A 19,296-nucleotide genomic window follows, 5' to 3' on the forward strand; every position below is an offset into this window, starting at 1 on the left:
TATTAAAAATTTAGAATCCATAAACACATAACGTAAGATCTCCAGAAAAAAAATATGTTGTGACCACGTGCATATGGTATAGATGTAATAAAATTAGACCTATGGAAACCTATTGCAATTGAGTGCCTTGGGAGATCATTTAAAAAGGCACCCTTTACCCCAGGGGGCTTCAGTAGGCTACCCTATCCTGTGCCTGTGTGCCGTATTTAATATATAAAACTGAAATTTTTATGTTTAAATAAATTAACGTCAATGTTAATTTCCAACTACCAATAATTTCCCACATTTTCAACCAAAATGTTTTTTTCTCCATTCACACAATCAATTATAATGATGGCACATAGCCTACGTGCATTTCTATATATATATATATATATATATATATATATATATATATATATATATATATATATATATATATATATATATATATATATATATATATATATATATTTTTTTTTTTTTTTTTTTTTTTACATGCTCTGTTTGTTTTGACACACTGGCTTTGATATGGTGTGATCTGTAAGAGGTTTACAGACGGCGCACATTCATCATGGCGAGCGTTGCATCAGCCACGAGCGCACCATCATCTCATTCTTACAAGGTAAAGGAGCGCGCGTCACATTCATTCGCGTTTCAACCTTTATGTGTTTGATGTCTAAACCCTGTCATATTTTACATACAACCACCGCTGCGTATGACCACCGCTGCGAAAATGCACGCTCGGTGGTCATGCGTGTACGTTAAACAAGAGATTAACAAAGTCTCTCTGTCTTTCGCATTTTCAACGCATTATTCTGCAGTGCATTGTATTGAAATAAATAACAACGCAGGGATATATTCTGTTATATAGAAAATATGTAATGTTATATAACGTAGCCTATGTAGCCTATTTTCTCTACTTATGCATGTTCGGTTACGCGCATGATGCCGTAGTCTATTGATACGCATACGTCACTGGACTAGGCGAATAACATGGGGAAGCAAAGTCCCCTGTAAGTTTTTTTTTTGTGTCAAATATAAAAATATGTTCCAGTTACATGATGTAAAGGCACGTAGGCCTACCTTAAGCTATCAACAAGAAGCTATTCATATTTTTGTATTAATAGGCCTATATTATGTAATTTTTTGTTTGAGTTTTATTTTTGTGCTTATATAAATATTGTAGGCCTATATTAAATTATTTTTTTATTTTTTACCGTGGTTGATATATAAAAACTCTTTCAAGCACTTTTATATGTTAATTGTTCATTGGCTATTGTTTTTAACGGTCGCCTAAAGGTTGCGTTCTTTTCAGACCATTAAGCAACCGTAAACATTGCAAGTGAAGGACACATGGAGGTGCGCCTTTGATTCAGTCCATCTGATTGGTCACTAAAAACGGTTCACTCACACAGATAATTTTTATTTTTCAAGCCACTTTGAGTTCATTCATTTCATGACCGAACGTGATGTCTGAGTGGGTGAGTTCATCTGGAGTGTAAAATATACTTCAGCTTAGGCTAAGGTAATATTTTGGTGGAGATTTTACTGGAGCAGGGGTCTATTTTAAAAATTAAAATTATTGCTTTTGCTATTTACAGTTTCATTTAGACCTCCAAAGTAAAAGGTAATATTTAGCCAGGTCATCATGACTTCTAACTTTATTATTACACTTAAGCATTATTTTGGATAATTTGGGCTAATTAACTTTAAGTTAGTTAAGTAAGTTAAGTAATGAAACGGAATGCATTCTTGCTCAATACATTTCAAAGGCAAAAATTATACTTTTTAGGATACCTTCGTTTAGACCTCCAAAGTACAAAGTCTATTTTTACAGCTCACCATGAACATTGAGATTACTCCATGCTCACAGCTTTTTTAAAGCAAATGACACTTTGTATTTTGACAAAACGACGCTTCATCCTTGTGAGGAAACGTCTTATTCACGCAGTCTTTAATCTAAAGAAGTTATAATTATGCCTGTTGCTGAAGACTGGGTTTGCAATTTTACTATAAACAGCTATACTAAATATAAAGGTCTCGGTTTCAGTTTCAGGACAGAGGTCAGGACATTTTTGGCGTCTTGACTTCTTCAGTCTGTTTTCCAAGCTTTTTAGTTTTACTTAAGTATGTATGTTTTTAGCTGGATATTTAGATTTTTAAATAGAATTACATTTTGATGTAAGTATATGTAATTATCCATACTTATATATAATTCATCAGTTGTTTTTATATCTCAGCTCTTATCAGATATATGTAGTAGTATGCATCACATGCATTCTCAATTATAATAAGACATGAAGATGACTCAGTTAATCTTAAGAATTATATGATATACTAGATATTTTGTAAGGGCATGGAAATGAAAGACCAACGTTGATCATTCTGGTTTAGAGAAGCCCTCAACAATATTAAATTAAATCAGTGAAGAGCTTCAGCACTGAAATTAACATTCCTTTACTTTTTTAAGGCATTCCTTTACTTTTAAGGCAGGCTAAAGTGCCAGAAATGTATCAGATTGGAAATTAAATAATCTGATTGCATATTCCAGCTTCAACTGCTTATGCTTGTTATATTTTAATTCATGTTGAATGTTTGTTTCCTTTTAGGAGCTTGAGAATAATGTGGCAGACAATGCCTCTAGCTTTAAGGTATGTAATACACATATTACAGATACTGTAAAATACAGCACTTGCCTTTAACATGGTGTCCAGTGGCTTCATTCTGATGTTTGATTGATACTCTACACAGTTAGAAACTCTCCTCCTCAGTCAAATCTTGATTCCTCAGATAAATCCACTTTTGTTCTGGTTTTATGGTCGTATCAGTGTCCAAATACTGTTTCTAAAATATTCTCAACATAGCAAAAGAGCATTTTGAGTCCGAGTGTCCTGAGTTGAATTGTGGACAGACCTCTTTCATATATGGCATATTTTGGCTTTCATGACTCCAAAATGTGACCTTGGACCCCTCTTTTTGGCAGTTAGCAGAAGGGCCCTTGCTCTTCCAAGAGGTCCCGTGCTGAGTAAAACAGAATCCAGTCTCTCAGATCACTGTAAGCCCTGTCAATCAAGCTTGGCTTGCCTTTGGACATGCCCTCTGTCTCTACCTTTCTCTGACTCAGGTGGTGATTAAGGTCTTTTCAACACATGCTAAATCACACCATTGCCTTAAAGACAACATGGAATTGTCTGATATCTGCAATCATGCCTCAGGCTCACTAGGAGTCATTTATGGATGAGAGAATATCTCATATTAAAACAGTCTATAACTTCGGGTCAGTTTTTTCTCTACGTTACAATGAATGGGGAGTGAAGATTCCAAGCTTTCAAAATGTGCCATATTTTAAACTCTTTAAAGTCATATAATAGCTGTGTGTGTGGAAATTTAAGTCAGTGAGTTGAACTTGAACAAATCATTCAGTCCAGATCAGTTGATTTAATGAAAGTCCAAATCAGGCATTTATAGGGCACACTTGAAATATACTGTATGATACTGACATATGTGCATCCTTGCTCCAGTCCCTATTCATTGTTATTGCTTGGGATAGAGCAACAAGTACATTCTGCAAAATTTCTCTTTTTTGTGTGTTTAAGAGAAGAATTAATTTATTGAAGTGCTCGAAAAAAATATGAGATTGGTGGAAATTTATGTTTCAATGCAATTTGTGTTTAACACTGCACTCACTTTGTTCACAAAAGCCAAAGAGTTTTTCGCAATCTCTTATTATTTCCATCACTAGTTCTGCTCACTTGGAAAAGTTTTGCAAGCGAACACAAAAGTGAACCCAAATTTTTCGAGAAAAAGCTAAAGTTTTGCAAGTGAACCGAAAGGCATTGAAATATAATTCTGTCCTCCAATCTCGTATCTTTTCCATCATCATGTCCTCATTGGGGCTCTGTATGATGGATCGCACTGACATTTTTGGGCGGACTATTCCTTTGAGATACAGTGCATGCTCTTAATTGAATCATTTCAAGAGCATATAGCATTAGTTGAATATCAGATGTCATTAAACAGAAATAAGTGTTTGTCTATTGATGAGGATAATCGCATTTAAGCCTCTTGAAGGGACTGAGGACTGTAGCGGATGAGGTCACAAGGCACTGAAGGCGGTGAATTGATGATGGCCACACTACAGCTCTCACTACAGTGTAACCTACACAAAATGATAGATTTTCAAGAAAGCAATGTGTCTTATCATTCTACGTAAAAGTACTAATTAGTATAGACCTGAAAACACTGTCATCGATGACAATAATAGCACTTCTGTTGACTGCCTCATGATTGCTCTCGAGACTCAGCTGAGATTACAGACGGTTGTTCAATTGGATCTAGCATATTTATAGTCAGGTACTCACAAAGCACTCATACACTGAGGTGTCAGACAGCACAGTCTTCATATTACCACTGATTTACGAGTCAGCACCTTGAAAAGGAAGCACTTCAGATATGCATTGTCTCAAGAGCTGATATTATTTTAATTGATAGTCCATGAATTGTACAGATGTCCAAAACTGCAGGCCAATACAGCAACCCCAAAAAGTATTTGGACACTTTAGAAACACTTAAAAATGAAATGTCTTTGCATTACATGCAAGTATAATGTGCAGATGCCGATAGTTAGATAGATCTAAGTTTAGGTCTACTGTAGATTGCTGCCTGTGCTGTGGACAGTCTCAGTTAAACAAACACAACAGTGTGGCGCACCTTTCCACCATAATCCTGGATTACAGAGGGCTGCTGAAGGAACATGTAATCTGTGAGAGTGTCTAATCTCAGGGTTTTGAGTGCATTTCTGTCAGGGAGAGAGATCCATAGAAATAGATAGAGGGATAGTTTTCACAGACTGACCCTATTCTGTGTCTGCACAAAGGTCTTGGTTGGTGTATTATGTCATCTGATGCTGATTATTTTTGGCCGCATTCTGTTTAGGCCGCAGACACAGTGACACAGTTAGCAAAGACCCATAAGCCAAAACCTGACCTAAATGGCCTGATGTTTGGGACTGTTTTCACTGATCACATGCTGACCATCGAGTGGAGTCTTGAGGAAGGCTGGCAAAAGCCGCATATCCAGCCTTTTGGGAACCTGTCCATACATCCAGGCTGTTCTGCCTTGCATTACGCTATACAGGTGTGTCCTCGCCATCTGTGTGGTTGGTTAGACATCAAATAAAATCATTTGACTTCCATGGCTATTATAGATTTATGATTTATGTTAAAATGTAAATGTGTACTGTGTGCAGCTTTTTGAGGGTATGAAGGCGTACCGGGGGCCAGATAACAAAGTGCGTCTCTTCAGACCCATGATGAACATGAAGCGGATGCAGAAGTCCGCCCACAGGGCCTGTCTGCCTGTAAGATCGACATCTCTCCCCTCACATTCAGGATATAATTAGGATAGCGACACTAAACTGCAGTTCTGTTTCTCATTTTCTTTGTTTATCTGTAGAGTTTTGATGGTGCAGAGTTGTTGGAGTGCATCAGGAAGTTGGTGGAGGTGGATCAGGACTGGGTTCCTCACTCAGACTCTGCCAGTTTGTACATCCGTCCCACCTTCCTGGGCACAGAGGTTATAGCTACACAAAACCACCATTCTTGCAATAAACTCATTATTTTCAGATTTTCATTTCTAGTATATTTTATAAATATACTAAGGTCTGAACATGCATTTATGATTTGTTCCATTTATAATGGCGTTTAAAAGGAAAAGTGTTATGTTTACAACTTACAAAAGTATTTTAATGTAATATAATAATTTATTGAATATTATGATTTTATCATTTTAACTGGCAATAAAAGCTGGTAATTTAGTGTAATATTATACTGTAATATTATACTCCAAAATATGTTCATAGATATAAATCTTGGGGTAGTAACGCATTACAAGTAACTTGAGTTACGTAATCAGATGACTTTTTTTCAAGTAACTAGTAAAGTTTACAACAAAATATCGGAGTTATTTTTTAAATAAGTAACGCAAGTTACTTTGTTTTCCCATTATTGACTGAGAGCTCTCTTGTCCCCATGTTGAGAAAAATCAGGAGTAACGTAACTCTAACTAAGTAACACGATTAATTACTTTTTAAGGGAGTAATGCAATATTGTAATGCATTACTTTTCAAAGTAACTTTCCCTAACACTGAATCCATGACAGCTATAAATTCAAAAATCTATACTTTTGCATTACATGAACACATGAAGGCTTGTAACCAATATTCTCGTTACATATGCATGTGTGAACAGCCCACCCTTGGTGTGAAGAAGCCCTCCAGTGCATTGCTGTTCGTCATCCTCAGTCCTGTGGGCTCTTACTTCAGCACAGGAGCTAAACCAGTGTCTTTGTGGGCCGACTCTAAATACATCCGAGCTTGGAGAGGAGGGACAGGAGACTGCAAGATGGGAGGGTAAGCAACTCAGCAAGAGATATTTCACTGTGTTTGTTTGTGTGTCTACATGACTCAGTATTTTACTACAAAACACTCATTCATAAATGAATGAGGAGCATTGTTGCACTGGCACGTACTCACCCTTGATCCAAATCCTGCAAGCTTGGTTTAATTTTGAAAGCCTCATAGTAAACTTTCGGATTTGTGTGTGCTAACGTTTTAAGTCTGTGATATTTGGCTCACGTGGCTCAAAACTTCTCACATGAGAGCAGAACTACAGTAGCTTTAGCAATGCAGCCAGTGCTTTAACAGCCTCTGAAGGGAGGATGATGCAACAGGGCAATGGGGTTTTGCAAGGTGAAGATCTCTGATTGCGAAGAAGATGCAATGTGTGAAACCTGCATTTTTTTAGGAACTATGGAGCATCTATCTATGCCCAGTATGAGGCAGTGGATTACGGCTGTCAGCAGGTTCTGTGGCTGTATGGGGACAACCATCAGATCACAGAGGTCGGCACCATGAACCTTTTCCTCTACTGGATCAATGAGAAAGGAGGTGATGACAGTTGATAATCAAACATTTGTGAAAAGTTACTCTTTCACTCTAAGTTTTGATAGATTGTTTATGTATATTTGCTTTAACAGGCAATATAGTATGTGGAAGTCAAAGTATATAGAGCTCAATGTAAATTTGCAGGACCTTCAAAAGGCTACAAATCAATAATGATTTATATTCTCATTCTCTGGCTTGGTGCAGATCACTAAAGACCTCTAGTGGTCAAAAGGAAAGCCATGTCTTTATAAGAGACGTTTAGGATGAAAAACCTATGGATTTTTTTTCTTTCCAGAGGAGGAGCTCGCAACACCACCTCTAGATGGCATAATTCTGCCAGGCATTACACGGCAAAGCATCCTAGAACTTGCTCGCAAATGGGTAAAAACTGTTAAAACCATACTGTCAGATACAAAATGTGCAAAAAATGTATATTCAAGGGTACAACAGCTTGTCACTGGGGTGGGGAATTACCTTTGTACCTTATCTACCATTAAAATGTGCATATTAGTATCTTAGACTAGTAATATACCCTACTATGAACCTTTTAGGGGTAAATAAAAGGTAATACGGTATGAAGTTGATAAGGCGCAAAAATAAGCTATAAAGTTGTCTCTTTAAGGGTACTGCACCAGTGAAATGCTGTTGTACCGCTAAAGGGGTCACAGCCATAATTGGAGAGTTGTGAGGATCTAAGCACAGCATCACTTTATTCACTATTTAATCAAAACAACCAGCACACAGGAGAACAGGACTAACACAACCTACTTAACATAGACGCGAACAGACAAAAACCATCTGAGGGTTATTTATACACAGGTTAAGGGAAGGGAGAAAACAAGGAGCTGGTGGAATTAATCAGTTAACAAATGAGTAACCATAGAAACAAATGGGAACATACATAGAAACCAAGACAAGAACTAACACATGAAAAATAGAATCATGTGACGAAAGTTAACATTTTTGCATACATTTTTTTTCTTTTTTGTGTGTTTGTCTTGCATATGCTTGGTTCAAATTGTTTGTTTTTCATTTTTGTGAACAGGGTGAGTTTAAAGTGTCCGAGCGCTATTTGACCATGGCCGATCTTCAGCAGGCTTTGGTGGAAAACCGAGTGAGGGAGATGTTTGGTTCTGGAACAGCTTGTGTCGTTAGTCCAGTTGGCAGGATCTTATATCAGGGAGAGGTGAGTTTAGTTTGTTTTGGCTGGAAAGAGCACCGCACGATAGGTCATTATCAAAATATGTAGGCGAATGAACAGATATCCACTTCTGGGTCAAAAACTTGGCCAATGTTTTGTTTTACTTTTTTTCAATTAGATTTTCCACATGTTTTTCTTACACTAATCTCCTGCCCATTAGAATCTACATATTCCATGTGAGGGAAGCCTCCCTCCACTTGCCTGCAGACTGTTAAATGAGCTCACAGATATTCAGGTAAGACACCAAACAAACACACACATACACACACACTACAATGTTTTATAGCCCAATATAATGTACAGTGCTTAGCATAAGTGAACACACCCATGCTAAAGTTGACTAAAAAGAGGAATCATCTTTTGGAAATTGATCTTAATGCCTTAATTTAAAAAACGAGGAAAAATCCAACCTTTAAGGACACCAATTTTCTTTGTGAATGAATAATGTATCGTAAATAAATAAATGTTCTTCCTTAAAGAGATTGGCATGGTACTTTCCATAAGATCATCTCTCAATACAAATCAAACCAGGTATTAGGCTAACTGAAATAAAGCCATGCCAATCTTTAGGTATGGTGAAGGGTATGTGATGATGTGGGGCTATTTTAATTCCAAAGGCCAAGGGAACTTTATCAGGATGCATAGTATCCTGGATCCATGAAATAACTGGCTAAAATATTTAAAAATACCAATCTTCCTGCCTCTATGGGAATTTAACATAGGGGTGTCCTGACTTATGCACCCTGTATTTTAAGGAAGACCATTTATTTATTGTCGATACATTATTCATTCACAAAAGAAAATTGGTGTCTTTAAAGGTTGGATTTTCCTCATTTTTTAAATAAAGGCATTAAGATCAATTTCCAAAAGATGATTTTTTTATTCATCTTTTTAGTCAACTTTAGCATGGGTGTGTTCACTTATGCTAAGCACTGTATGTGTCATTTGTAACAGTATACTATTTAGTAATCAATATTGTAATCAATATTGCACAAGTAAAGCATATCTCCTCTCTGGTTATGTCTTGAGCTGCATGGTTGATAACACTTTCTTCAACTTAGCTTAATGACCTCAGTGTATGTGCACTTAAAAGCTAAATAAATAAATAAAAACCAATGAAATAGAAATAAAGCAAAATAGATTTTCATTCAGTGTTATATTAACTGGGAAACAAATACATTCATACTTGGTTAGTTTAGATATTGTGTCTTTTCAATTACAGGAATTTAATTATTTTACTGCCATGCATGGGGATATTTTGTTTAGATTTTTCCTAGTTTGCAGTTCGTTCATTCATTCATTCATTCATTCATTCATTCATTCATTCATTCATTCATTCATTCATTCATTCATTCATTCATTCATTCATTCATTCATTCATTCATTCATTCATTCATTCATTCAGCTTAATATACCTGGTAATATATAATATCAAGTTAATCAAGTTTTTAATTTAATGTATTCTCGCAAACAACTCTTAACAAGAATAATAATTTAAAAAAATATTCTTATTATATACCCCCAACCCAACCCACGTGGGACGGATAGAATTATGAGGTTTTGGGTGTGTTATTTTGTTTTCATCGTTATAACATATTTGCCTCGTTGCAGTATGGACGGACCCCCAGTGACTGGTCTTGTGTCGTATAAAGGAACCTCACTGTTGTCAACGTACACAAGCTCTTCAACACATTTTAAAACATGCACATTATACAACAAAAGCTTTATTTGTGGATACATGGAATAATTACCTGCCACGTAGATGTATTTTTTGTTTTGAAAAAAGTTTACCAGCTAACTAAAATCTAGACTAGCAATAATGTGTTGCTCTTTATCAGACTACACCACTCAGATGCCTCTATATGGTCACATTTACTCAATACAGTTTATTCTAATAATCAGTAATCAGCAAATCACAGTTCGTGACCAGCTGTTTCATTAATAATATAGCTGAGGTGTATGAGATTTCCTCACTGTGTAGTTTATTGATGCTGTTGATAATATGATAATATGCCATTTCTGTCGTATTGCACAAAGCTCTTTAAGTTTCTGAAAGACATTTATAGATATTTTAAGGAAGTATGTTTTTGTGGTAGAACTTTATTTTTAAAGAAATTTCAATGTTTAATGTATACCACCAAGAAATGTTTATGTTGTAACGTTTAATTGTAGCTGATAATAGTGATTATTACAGCTATTGTGTTTAAAACTCTTCCATCCATGTGCACAAACTTAGAGTTGCATTATATTTGATGGAGAACATTTTTGCACTCAAAAAAGGGAACCTTAAAATCCACATTAAATTTGTTTGTAGATGCTTGTATGATCAAACAAAGTGATCCCTCATTTAATATGAAATATAAATAAGATTTTAACAGTTACATAAGCACAAATAAATTAAATGATAGACATTCAGAGATGTGTAATAGATATAGTATTGAGTTTTTTGTGATGTGATACCAGGAATATAGATATATTGTACTCAATCTTTTGATCGAGATATACTTAAAAGTATAATTATGTATTTAAAGTATACTTGGCTTGAAGTTGTGTTAACTCTTTTGATCGAGTAGCCTATTAAATATACTTTTTTTACATAGGTTTTCATATACTGTCTTATGCAACTTACATGGTTTGAAAATATTGATTAGAATATTGATATAAAACAGATATGTTTCTAATTCTGCCTATCTGAATTTTTGTGTAGGCTAGTCCGCTGGTTGTGTACAACATAGGAATTTACTTTAATTCTACTTTACTCTTTCTCCACCATTGACTGAATTTTCCAGCTATCCATGTTTTCACTGTTATACGGTAGGGGGCGCTATGACACATCTTCTAGTACAGAATCTCCGGATCAAAACACAGGAGAAGAAGAAGCTGAAACAAGTGATAGAAGATTGCTCACTCAAATGTAATATAACGTGATAATCAAACATTAAACAGCGTGTAAATCAAAACTGCTTAATGTTACCACATGAAATGAAGCGTAACCCATGAAGAGAAAACGACTGTGAAGCTTTGGGGGTGTTGGACTCGATCTACTCCATCTGTGTTTTGATCATCGTTCTGAATCTGAATCTGAATCTATATAAAATAATATATAAATAGTAAACTATAAGTATAATGGCATGTTCACTTAAAGAAAACTTACAAGTTGACTAAACTAGTAGTTACTGAGAGTAGTTACACTTCAGTGTGTAGCCTACTTTCATAAATAAAAAATGTAGCCTACTACTTGTATTAAAATAGTAAACAACTAGTTATAAGTTCACTTGTATGCATTACAAATGAGAAACCTAGTTGTGTAGGCTACTTTTACAGTTGTGTAAGTTTACTGTTACACTTACAGTAGCTACACTTAAAACGTATACTTTTATATACCAAAAGTGGGCCAATTTAGTCCCAAGCAGTATTGAAATAGTGCACTTACAAGTTTACTACAAGTACACATTGATATTAGCCTGGGTGCCAGCCCGAACCCCGCCCACAACATTTTTTGATCGGGAAGTTCCAAGTACTCCTCGCTGCAGACTGTAGCGCGGTGACGTCACGTATATACAATACGTCACGTACGTACGTCACGTATGTGTTACCACGCATGCGCCATATCGCGGCGACAGCGCATGCGCGTTACGCGGTTACGTCACGTGTTTTGACGTCCCGCGTCAATTTGACATAATATTTAACAAAAATGTTAATGTATTAAAAAACTCTAAGGTAATAATGAAAGCAGCAAAAAGAAGTAAAACACACATCCATAGTTTTAACTATGCCTGATTTAAGGTAAACTTATGAGAAATTTTAGAATGTATTATTGTGTAATATCTGTGTAGTATTTTATTTAAAGTTTATTTTTACATTCTATTGAATTGAATGCCTTTATTGTCATTGTACTTTACAATACAACGAAATTGGTAACACTCTCCACTGGTGTATACAATAAATACATTTAAATAATCCTTACAGTACATAAAATAATATATATAAATAAAACAAACATAAAAACAGTATAAAGTTGAATTAAAACAGTGCATTTGGAAAGAAGCTATTTTTGAATCTGGTGGTGCTGGATTGTATAGACCTATAACGCCTACCAGAAGGCAACAGTTGAAACAAAAGGTGACCTGGATGAGTATTGTCCTTGATGATGTTTTTGGCTCTTGAGAGAGTGCGACGAAGTGCAATGTCTGACAAAGATGGTAAAGGGCATCCTATAATGTTTTCTGCAGTCTTGATGATTCTCTGCAGAGCCTTTTTGTTGGCAGTAGAACACCCAGCAAACCACACAGAGATGCAATATGAAAGAATGCTCTCAATGGTGGATTTATAAAAGGACACCAGCAGCCTTAGATTCATTCTGTCTTTTATTGCACTTCACTTTGTAAATTACAAAATTACTGTAAACACTGATGGCACCTTATATATTTCTTATTTTAATCATTCCCCTTTAATAGTTAATAATTGTTTATTTTTGTGCATTATATAGGCTATCATAAAACATTTATTCCAATAAAGTAGTTTGAAGTTAAACAGCACATTGTCAATCTCTGTATCCGATATTATGCATGCCAACTCAAAAAAAAACTCATAACAGTCATAACTTTTATTTCAAAACAAAGATAATTGTGTAAAAGAAATATGTACAAATACAGATAATCACATACATCTGTACACACACAGACAGACAGACACACACAAGCACAGAGACAGACACGCACACAGAGACACACACACACACACACACACACAGAGAGAGAGAGAGAGACAGACAGACACACTACTCAGCTTGAAATTCCCCTCCATCATTGAAAAAACAATCAACTGAGCATAGCCCTCAACCTCCTTATCAGAATAAAATCAACGCAGGACTCCCCTTCTGCCATCACCCACACACCCAGCCCCAGGTGGGCAGTCCTTGTATATTGCAGTGCAAGCACAGAGTTAACGAGTAGGGCACCCGGAACTCTTGCTTGTATTGCTGGAAAATGTACTCCAGTTCACAACACCTAATTTAGATAAAATACAGAACAAACAATATGAATCATTTTGAAGAAAGGCATTAATACAGTACAGAGTCGTCATACAAGGAATATATATATATATATATCATTTTTTTAAACAAAGTTATTGGCTTTGTCTGTAAAGTACCTAAGTACCTAAGAGACTTTAACATAAACTAGTTAAAAAAAAAAAAGTTATGCTGTCTAAATAATAAAAACAACTAAGGAGAATCACAATGAATCTTATTTGAGCAAAATACAATGTTCAACTTCATTACTTTAATTAATTTCACCACAAATGTATTTAACATAACTTACGTACTGTAAGTGTACTACATTCACGAATGTAACTTTTACAGTACGATCTGATACTGAGGAACAACATTTCTTTTGCAATGGATGGAACAATCAACTACATTACTTACATAAGTCTTTCTGCTCTATTTGAAGACATCTTTCAAACCTTAATTTGTTTAAAGGCGAATTAAGACTTATACATATCATTTTAAGACTCGCTGAAACTCGCTGAAGTCATTTTGATAATATGAGATCATAAAACATAACATTTTTTGTAAAATCTAAAACATTTCTGATGCGCTCTATGGAATCTCTTACAATTAAAAGCCGTTAACACAAAAGAACAATTGTTAAAACAGCATAAATAATCCTTATTGACTTACTGCCATCGAATCCATCGCCGGAAGTGATTGTAATGAACTGCGCGTGCGCAAATGCGTATAATTTGCGCGTGCGCACATGCGTCTACTTTGCGCATGCGTGGTAACACATACGTGACGTACATACGTGACGTGTATACGTGATGTCACCGCGCTACAGTCTGCAGCGAGGGGTACCTCGGAAGTTCGGTCGTCGGGCCAATCAAATTGCCAGGGCGGGCTTTATACGATGATGGACAGATGATCTGCAGGGACGTAATCCTCACGTTATCAAAGAGTGCTTGGGTTGAACTGGTTTCCCTCAGAGATGACTGCCGCTGGAGAACTGAGATGTAGAGATTCCGCTATCGCGTCCGTTGTAAAAGAAATCGACAGCGCATTCATTTTAAAAGACGAACAGAGAACTGCAATCAAGGCATTTGTCGATCGGAAAGATGTGTTTGCCGTCCTTCCTATGGGATTCGGCAAAAGTTTAATTTATCAGCTGGCTCCGATGGTAACTAAGAAGATGGGACGCAATGAAAACCCTGTGGTCGTTGTGGTTTCTCCTTTGGTCGCACTCATAGAGGACCAAGTAAAAGAAGCAACACTCGTTATTTTACTTCTTACAGCGTGCGTGCATTTGAGTTCTGTAGTTGACAACTGTGCTATGCAAAGTAGTTGACTTACTGCGTTGCTCTCATTGGTTGTAGGTCTATCCAATTGAGTGCAGAGTTTTTTTTTTCCTGGTTCGGTTAAGGCACGCCTCATAATCAAAGCCCAATGAAGCAGCAGACTCACATTCTGACTAGAATATGAGTAGGACGAAGTCAGGCTACATTGATATTAGTAAACACATAAAGTATACTTAAAAATATACTTGAACATTACTTAAGTAGGCTAGCCTATACTTCATAAAATTAACTTGAAGGATACTTCTTTTTCGTAAGGGCAATCACACTTGTTTTTGCTATACTTTGTCTTGTGAACACACTTTACACACATTCATCATTATTTAACATGCCCTATAGTTACCTTAGACTTCATTAATGCCTCTCTTCCTCATACATACACACAACATGAAATTAAAATAATATATCCTAAAATAAAATAAAACTCTCCTCCTTTTAAATTGCCTTTAATCGCTATAATCGATATATAAATGAAGTGTCCTGGACTTGGTTGAGGGTTTGATTAGAAAATGTGCGTGGCTTAGATGTCTGGATATTGTCTCTAATTGGCTTTTAATGTTTATTTTGTAACGTTTTTTTCCAAGTAAATGGGTATTAAAATTGATCAGTGACATTATTCAGGTCTAAATCATTAGACCACTGATGTAGTAGCAAAAAAGAAGGCATTGCATTGTGTTTTCATCCTTTTTTCTCTTTGTTTCTGTACGTCTTTTCAGCTTAATAATTTTATAATCATTTAATGCTGATGACGTCTATAATAATAATTCAATAAATAAATAAGAAGATGCAGTACCATCTTTCTGCACAAGATGGCGTAATATAACAAATGTTGTAAAGCGCTAATGATTGTCTAAGTGGATTTCATCCACACCTATTATTCATATTTATATGCAGTGAGGTGCTAGTGGGCAGGTGTGTATATATATAAATATAGTAAAATAAATGTATAAATGTGTGTGTGTGTGTGTGTGTGTGTGTGTGTGTGTGTGTGTGTGTGTGTGTGTGTGTGTGTGTGTGTGTGTGTGTGTGTGTGTGTGTGATGTTTCACTTTGTCGATTGTCATCTAGAATAAAACATTATTTCAATTGCAAAAAAATCAAAAACATATTTATGCTGCAAATTAAGACCAAATTCTTGTTTGCCAATCAAATTGACTACAGACTATAGCCTTTATAGCTTCCACTAACCTCCAAGATGGCTCTGGTTTATGGTTACATAAAAAATGTGAAGCTGGTTTCAGTGACCTTAATCATTCTCGAACTGTGAAAAAATGCTTTTGCCTTTAGAAAAGGAGACAGAAATCAAAATGGACCTGAAGGAGACTTGATCCAGAGCGTACTGCGGGATCAGATCACTTTTTTAAGCAGAAGCATATTGATTTATATGGAGCTGTAATTGCTACAATATGTTCTGGATGACTCCCCCATAATTGAGGCCTGGCAAAGACGCACTCCTGGAAATGCCCAGTGCCAGGCAGCGGGTAAAGAGACACCCCACCCAATCCCCTGTGCCAGCAAGAGGGGAGAGCATCCCCAACCCTGCCCCATCTTCATTTACAGCAGAGGTTTCCCTGTTCACATGGTTCAGTGAGCATTTACTCATATGATAAAGGGCAAGAATTTGGCAGTGTGTGTAAAAGCTGAAACTTGCAGTCCATTGATAAGATTGTACTTTCATTGCACCTTACAATCTGGCATGGGTTTGTCATAATGGCCTGTGCTTTCTTGTTGCACTATATAATGAACATAAAAACTTGTAATTGTAAAAGTTACAGTAGTTTTCATTGATAATCAAGTGGTGTTTTTGTCTTACAAAATTAAATAAAAATTGCACCAAATGTTATTAATATTAGGCTAATAAAATAATATAAAATAATACAAATATTTTCTAAAAAGTTGAATGGGATGCATATTAGCTGCATAATAAATATAAAGAGTTACTCCTTTTTAAAAATGCATATACCTATTTATTTATTCATTTGTTTTGTTTTGTTTTATTCTATTCTATTTTTTTATTTTGTTTTTCCCTATGTTCCTATATGAACAGATCTGCGGTTTATTTTGCAATTAGTGTCAGTGACGTGTTTCTCATTTTCTTTTTCTTTCCGAAGATTTATAGCGACACACACATCGACATTAAGCTTGGGTGTGGAAAAATCAAGTCAAATGTTTTACACAGATGACATTCCCAGGCGGGACCCACCATGACTTTGTTCTTAATGTATGAAATAATGGTAAGAAGTTTCCCATAAACCTTTGATTTCTCCACTTTCCAACATGGAAACCCAACATGAAAGTCAATCCGAGGAGGATATTTAAACAGACTCAAAACTTGACACCACATAGCAACACTGAATGGCAAAACATAACATTTGACCGATGACAGTTTGATAACACATCATGAAGTAAGCTACAAAAGACACAAACTCTCTTTCTCTCTATCTCACCCACTCAGAGGATTACAGTATCCAGTTTATGAAATTCCAACAGGAAGCATTGTGTCCAGTTATTATTAATGGTAGCTGACAGAATGATTGCAGTCCTTGTCTCGCATGCTAATTGAAGGACCGAGTTTCCACAAATGTCAATGCATTATGGAAGTGGATCGTATTGAGTTACTTAATCAGAAAGGTCCTTTGTGTTGTGTGTATAGATGCCTGGAAAGATATTTCATATATTACAGGAATAATCAATTTAATTAGCAATATGTGCATTCTGAATCCATTATGTATTCATTTTTATTACTATTTATATCCATTTGTTGCTTTAAAAAGGTAAAACTGTAGCAACTGCGACTTTAACATTCACCATAAAATATGTTAACATTTCAAGCATTATGCCATTTTGCCCCCTGTATGCTTTACAGTTTACAACGACATATAGGTCTAGGCCTATAATTAACTGATATAAATAAACTTGTTGAACACAGGAAGTGTGAAGTGTGATTTACTGCTTGCTAGTTTGGCTGCAGGTGGTATTAAGGGGCGGGGCATTCTCATTCTAGAAAACATTTGATTGGATAAAAATCTGTGTAGAACAACATGAGTCATCAACCTCAAAACTGAACAATTAAAAAGTAAATCTGCTAAAAGTGAATTTTGTAAATATTTCAGAGTATGATATGATGCAGGACAGTTCAACCCTGCTTCTGCTTGAGGGTGACTCTTATGTTGCGAGTGCCCACTGCACCGTGGTACCAACAGGAATCAACTTATTATTGCATCTAAACCATCTAAATGGTTCAGGGACAACATGAAATGCTCCTCCTTCAGATCATTTGATATTGTTCCTGAATGAAGCAGCAGGGACCACCGTCTCAACCTCTACTCAGCAGGCTAGGCAGGTTGAGCCAGACAGATAACACAGGCATTGTCTCTGTAGAGTCTGAGGGGGGGGGGGATTTTTTCCTGGTCAGTGGGTTCACACATGCAGACGGCTCCAAAGAAGAGCAAGTTGGCAGAGGTACAGTGAATTTAAGTGCTGCCCAGTGCGGAGCAAGGAGAGAGAGAAGGTCATCCCACTGCACCAGACTTGCTCAGACACACAGCAAGGCATCAGCACAAAACCCACTGTATTACTTTACATGTAGCTGTCTCACAGCACTGGGGATGGGGGGATAATTCATTCATTCTGTAAACACGATCTTGTGGTTTGAACTCAGCTTACTGTTACTCTCCATTCACAGCTGTTGTGGAGAAGAACCACATTCAAAGGGTTTATCCTTAAGTACTTATAGTGATTGCGTGACTTCTCTCAAATGATACATGGCTGTGCATATAAAGTAGGCCTACATTACTAAAAAAAATAAGATCTCTCCAACTAAAAAATGTTCAGTGACTGAGTCCATCTAAAATTTCTAGTTGGCTTAAACATGCACACATGCAATGTTTTGGTTGATGTTGTGCTTGCAAATATAACATTCATCTTGGAATTATTTAGGCCTAGTTGATACTGACACCTGGTGGAGTGAATGTAGCAGTCACTCATTGCAGAAATGTTCGATTCAAAGTCAGCCACAAAATATTTATTTTGTGAGCATATGGGTTAATAACAGGGGGTTACCATAATAGTATGCAATAGTATTCAGCTAGTCATGTGATTTCAAAATGGCAACCTCCTTAAGGTGACCCGCTCCATGTAAAATGAAATACCTTTTTAACTTTAAACATATTATTCAATAGTGCTACACTATAATGTACTTTAAAATACTTAAGTGCAAACTGAATGTAATGTTTTCATGTTAATTAAATGAAAATGTATTATAGTTCAAATTTAAATGAAATGCAATTAGCTGTATTTAAAAGTGTAGAATTAGAATTTTATCATTATATGATATTTCATGTACTGACCTTTATGGTAAACTAAAATAAACTTTAATGCCATTTCTATTAAAACTTCTATGTGATGTATTTAAATATATTTGTAATTACACATTTGTAATGATGAAGTTGCAATTTTGTTCTTTTAAAACATATTAACTTTTAATGTAATATCAAATAACACACCATACAGTTAAAATTGAAATTAAGTTAGTTAAACTTATTATTAAGTTAGTCAACCCATCAAAATAAGGGTACTTCCTTAAAGTATGACAAAAAAATATTAAAACAAAACGATTTCAAATGTACTTTAAAGTGAAACGTTATTACAAAGTGACTTTTATTAAAGTGCATAAAGTCATGAAAGTGTACTCTCTAGAGTAGACTTTTATTTTGTTAAAATGATCTTATCTGCAAGTATAGGTCTTTTTTAAGTAAATACTTTAAAGATTTGAAGTATTAGAAGTGCAGATTCAATACGATTAAGTGCACTTCTTTTTC

At 35.7% G+C, this 19,296-nt stretch overlaps 1 protein-coding gene across 2 annotated transcripts; it reads left to right on the forward strand.

Moving 5' to 3' along the window:
* The first annotated feature begins 540 nt into the window (after positions 1–540).
* On the forward strand, positions 541–9,911 carry bcat1 (branched chain amino-acid transaminase 1, cytosolic). Of its 2 annotated transcripts, none has more exons than XM_056237317.1 (11): positions 541–604; positions 2,592–2,633; positions 4,918–5,118; positions 5,231–5,341; positions 5,437–5,556; positions 6,231–6,391; positions 6,786–6,928; positions 7,221–7,306; positions 7,971–8,111; positions 8,287–8,361; positions 9,738–9,911. In XM_056237317.1, the coding sequence occupies exons 1-11, from the start codon at positions 554–556 to the stop codon at positions 9,774–9,776; spliced, it is 1,170 nt and encodes a 389-aa protein (XP_056093292.1). In that variant the 5' UTR covers positions 541–553; the 3' UTR covers positions 9,777–9,911. The 2 variants fall into 2 exon arrangements, with proteins under 2 accessions (XP_056093292.1, XP_056093293.1); XM_056237318.1 differs by lacking the exon at positions 541–604 and adding an exon at positions 1,401–1,463.
* Positions 9,912–19,296: the final 9,385 nt, after the last annotated feature.

This window comes from Rhinichthys klamathensis, unplaced genomic scaffold, assembly GCF_029890125.1.
Source record: "Rhinichthys klamathensis goyatoka isolate OS25496 unplaced genomic scaffold, OSU_Roscu_1.1 h1tg000485l_1, whole genome shotgun sequence".
In the NCBI taxonomy this organism is placed as follows: domain Eukaryota; kingdom Metazoa; phylum Chordata; class Actinopteri; order Cypriniformes; family Leuciscidae; genus Rhinichthys; species Rhinichthys klamathensis.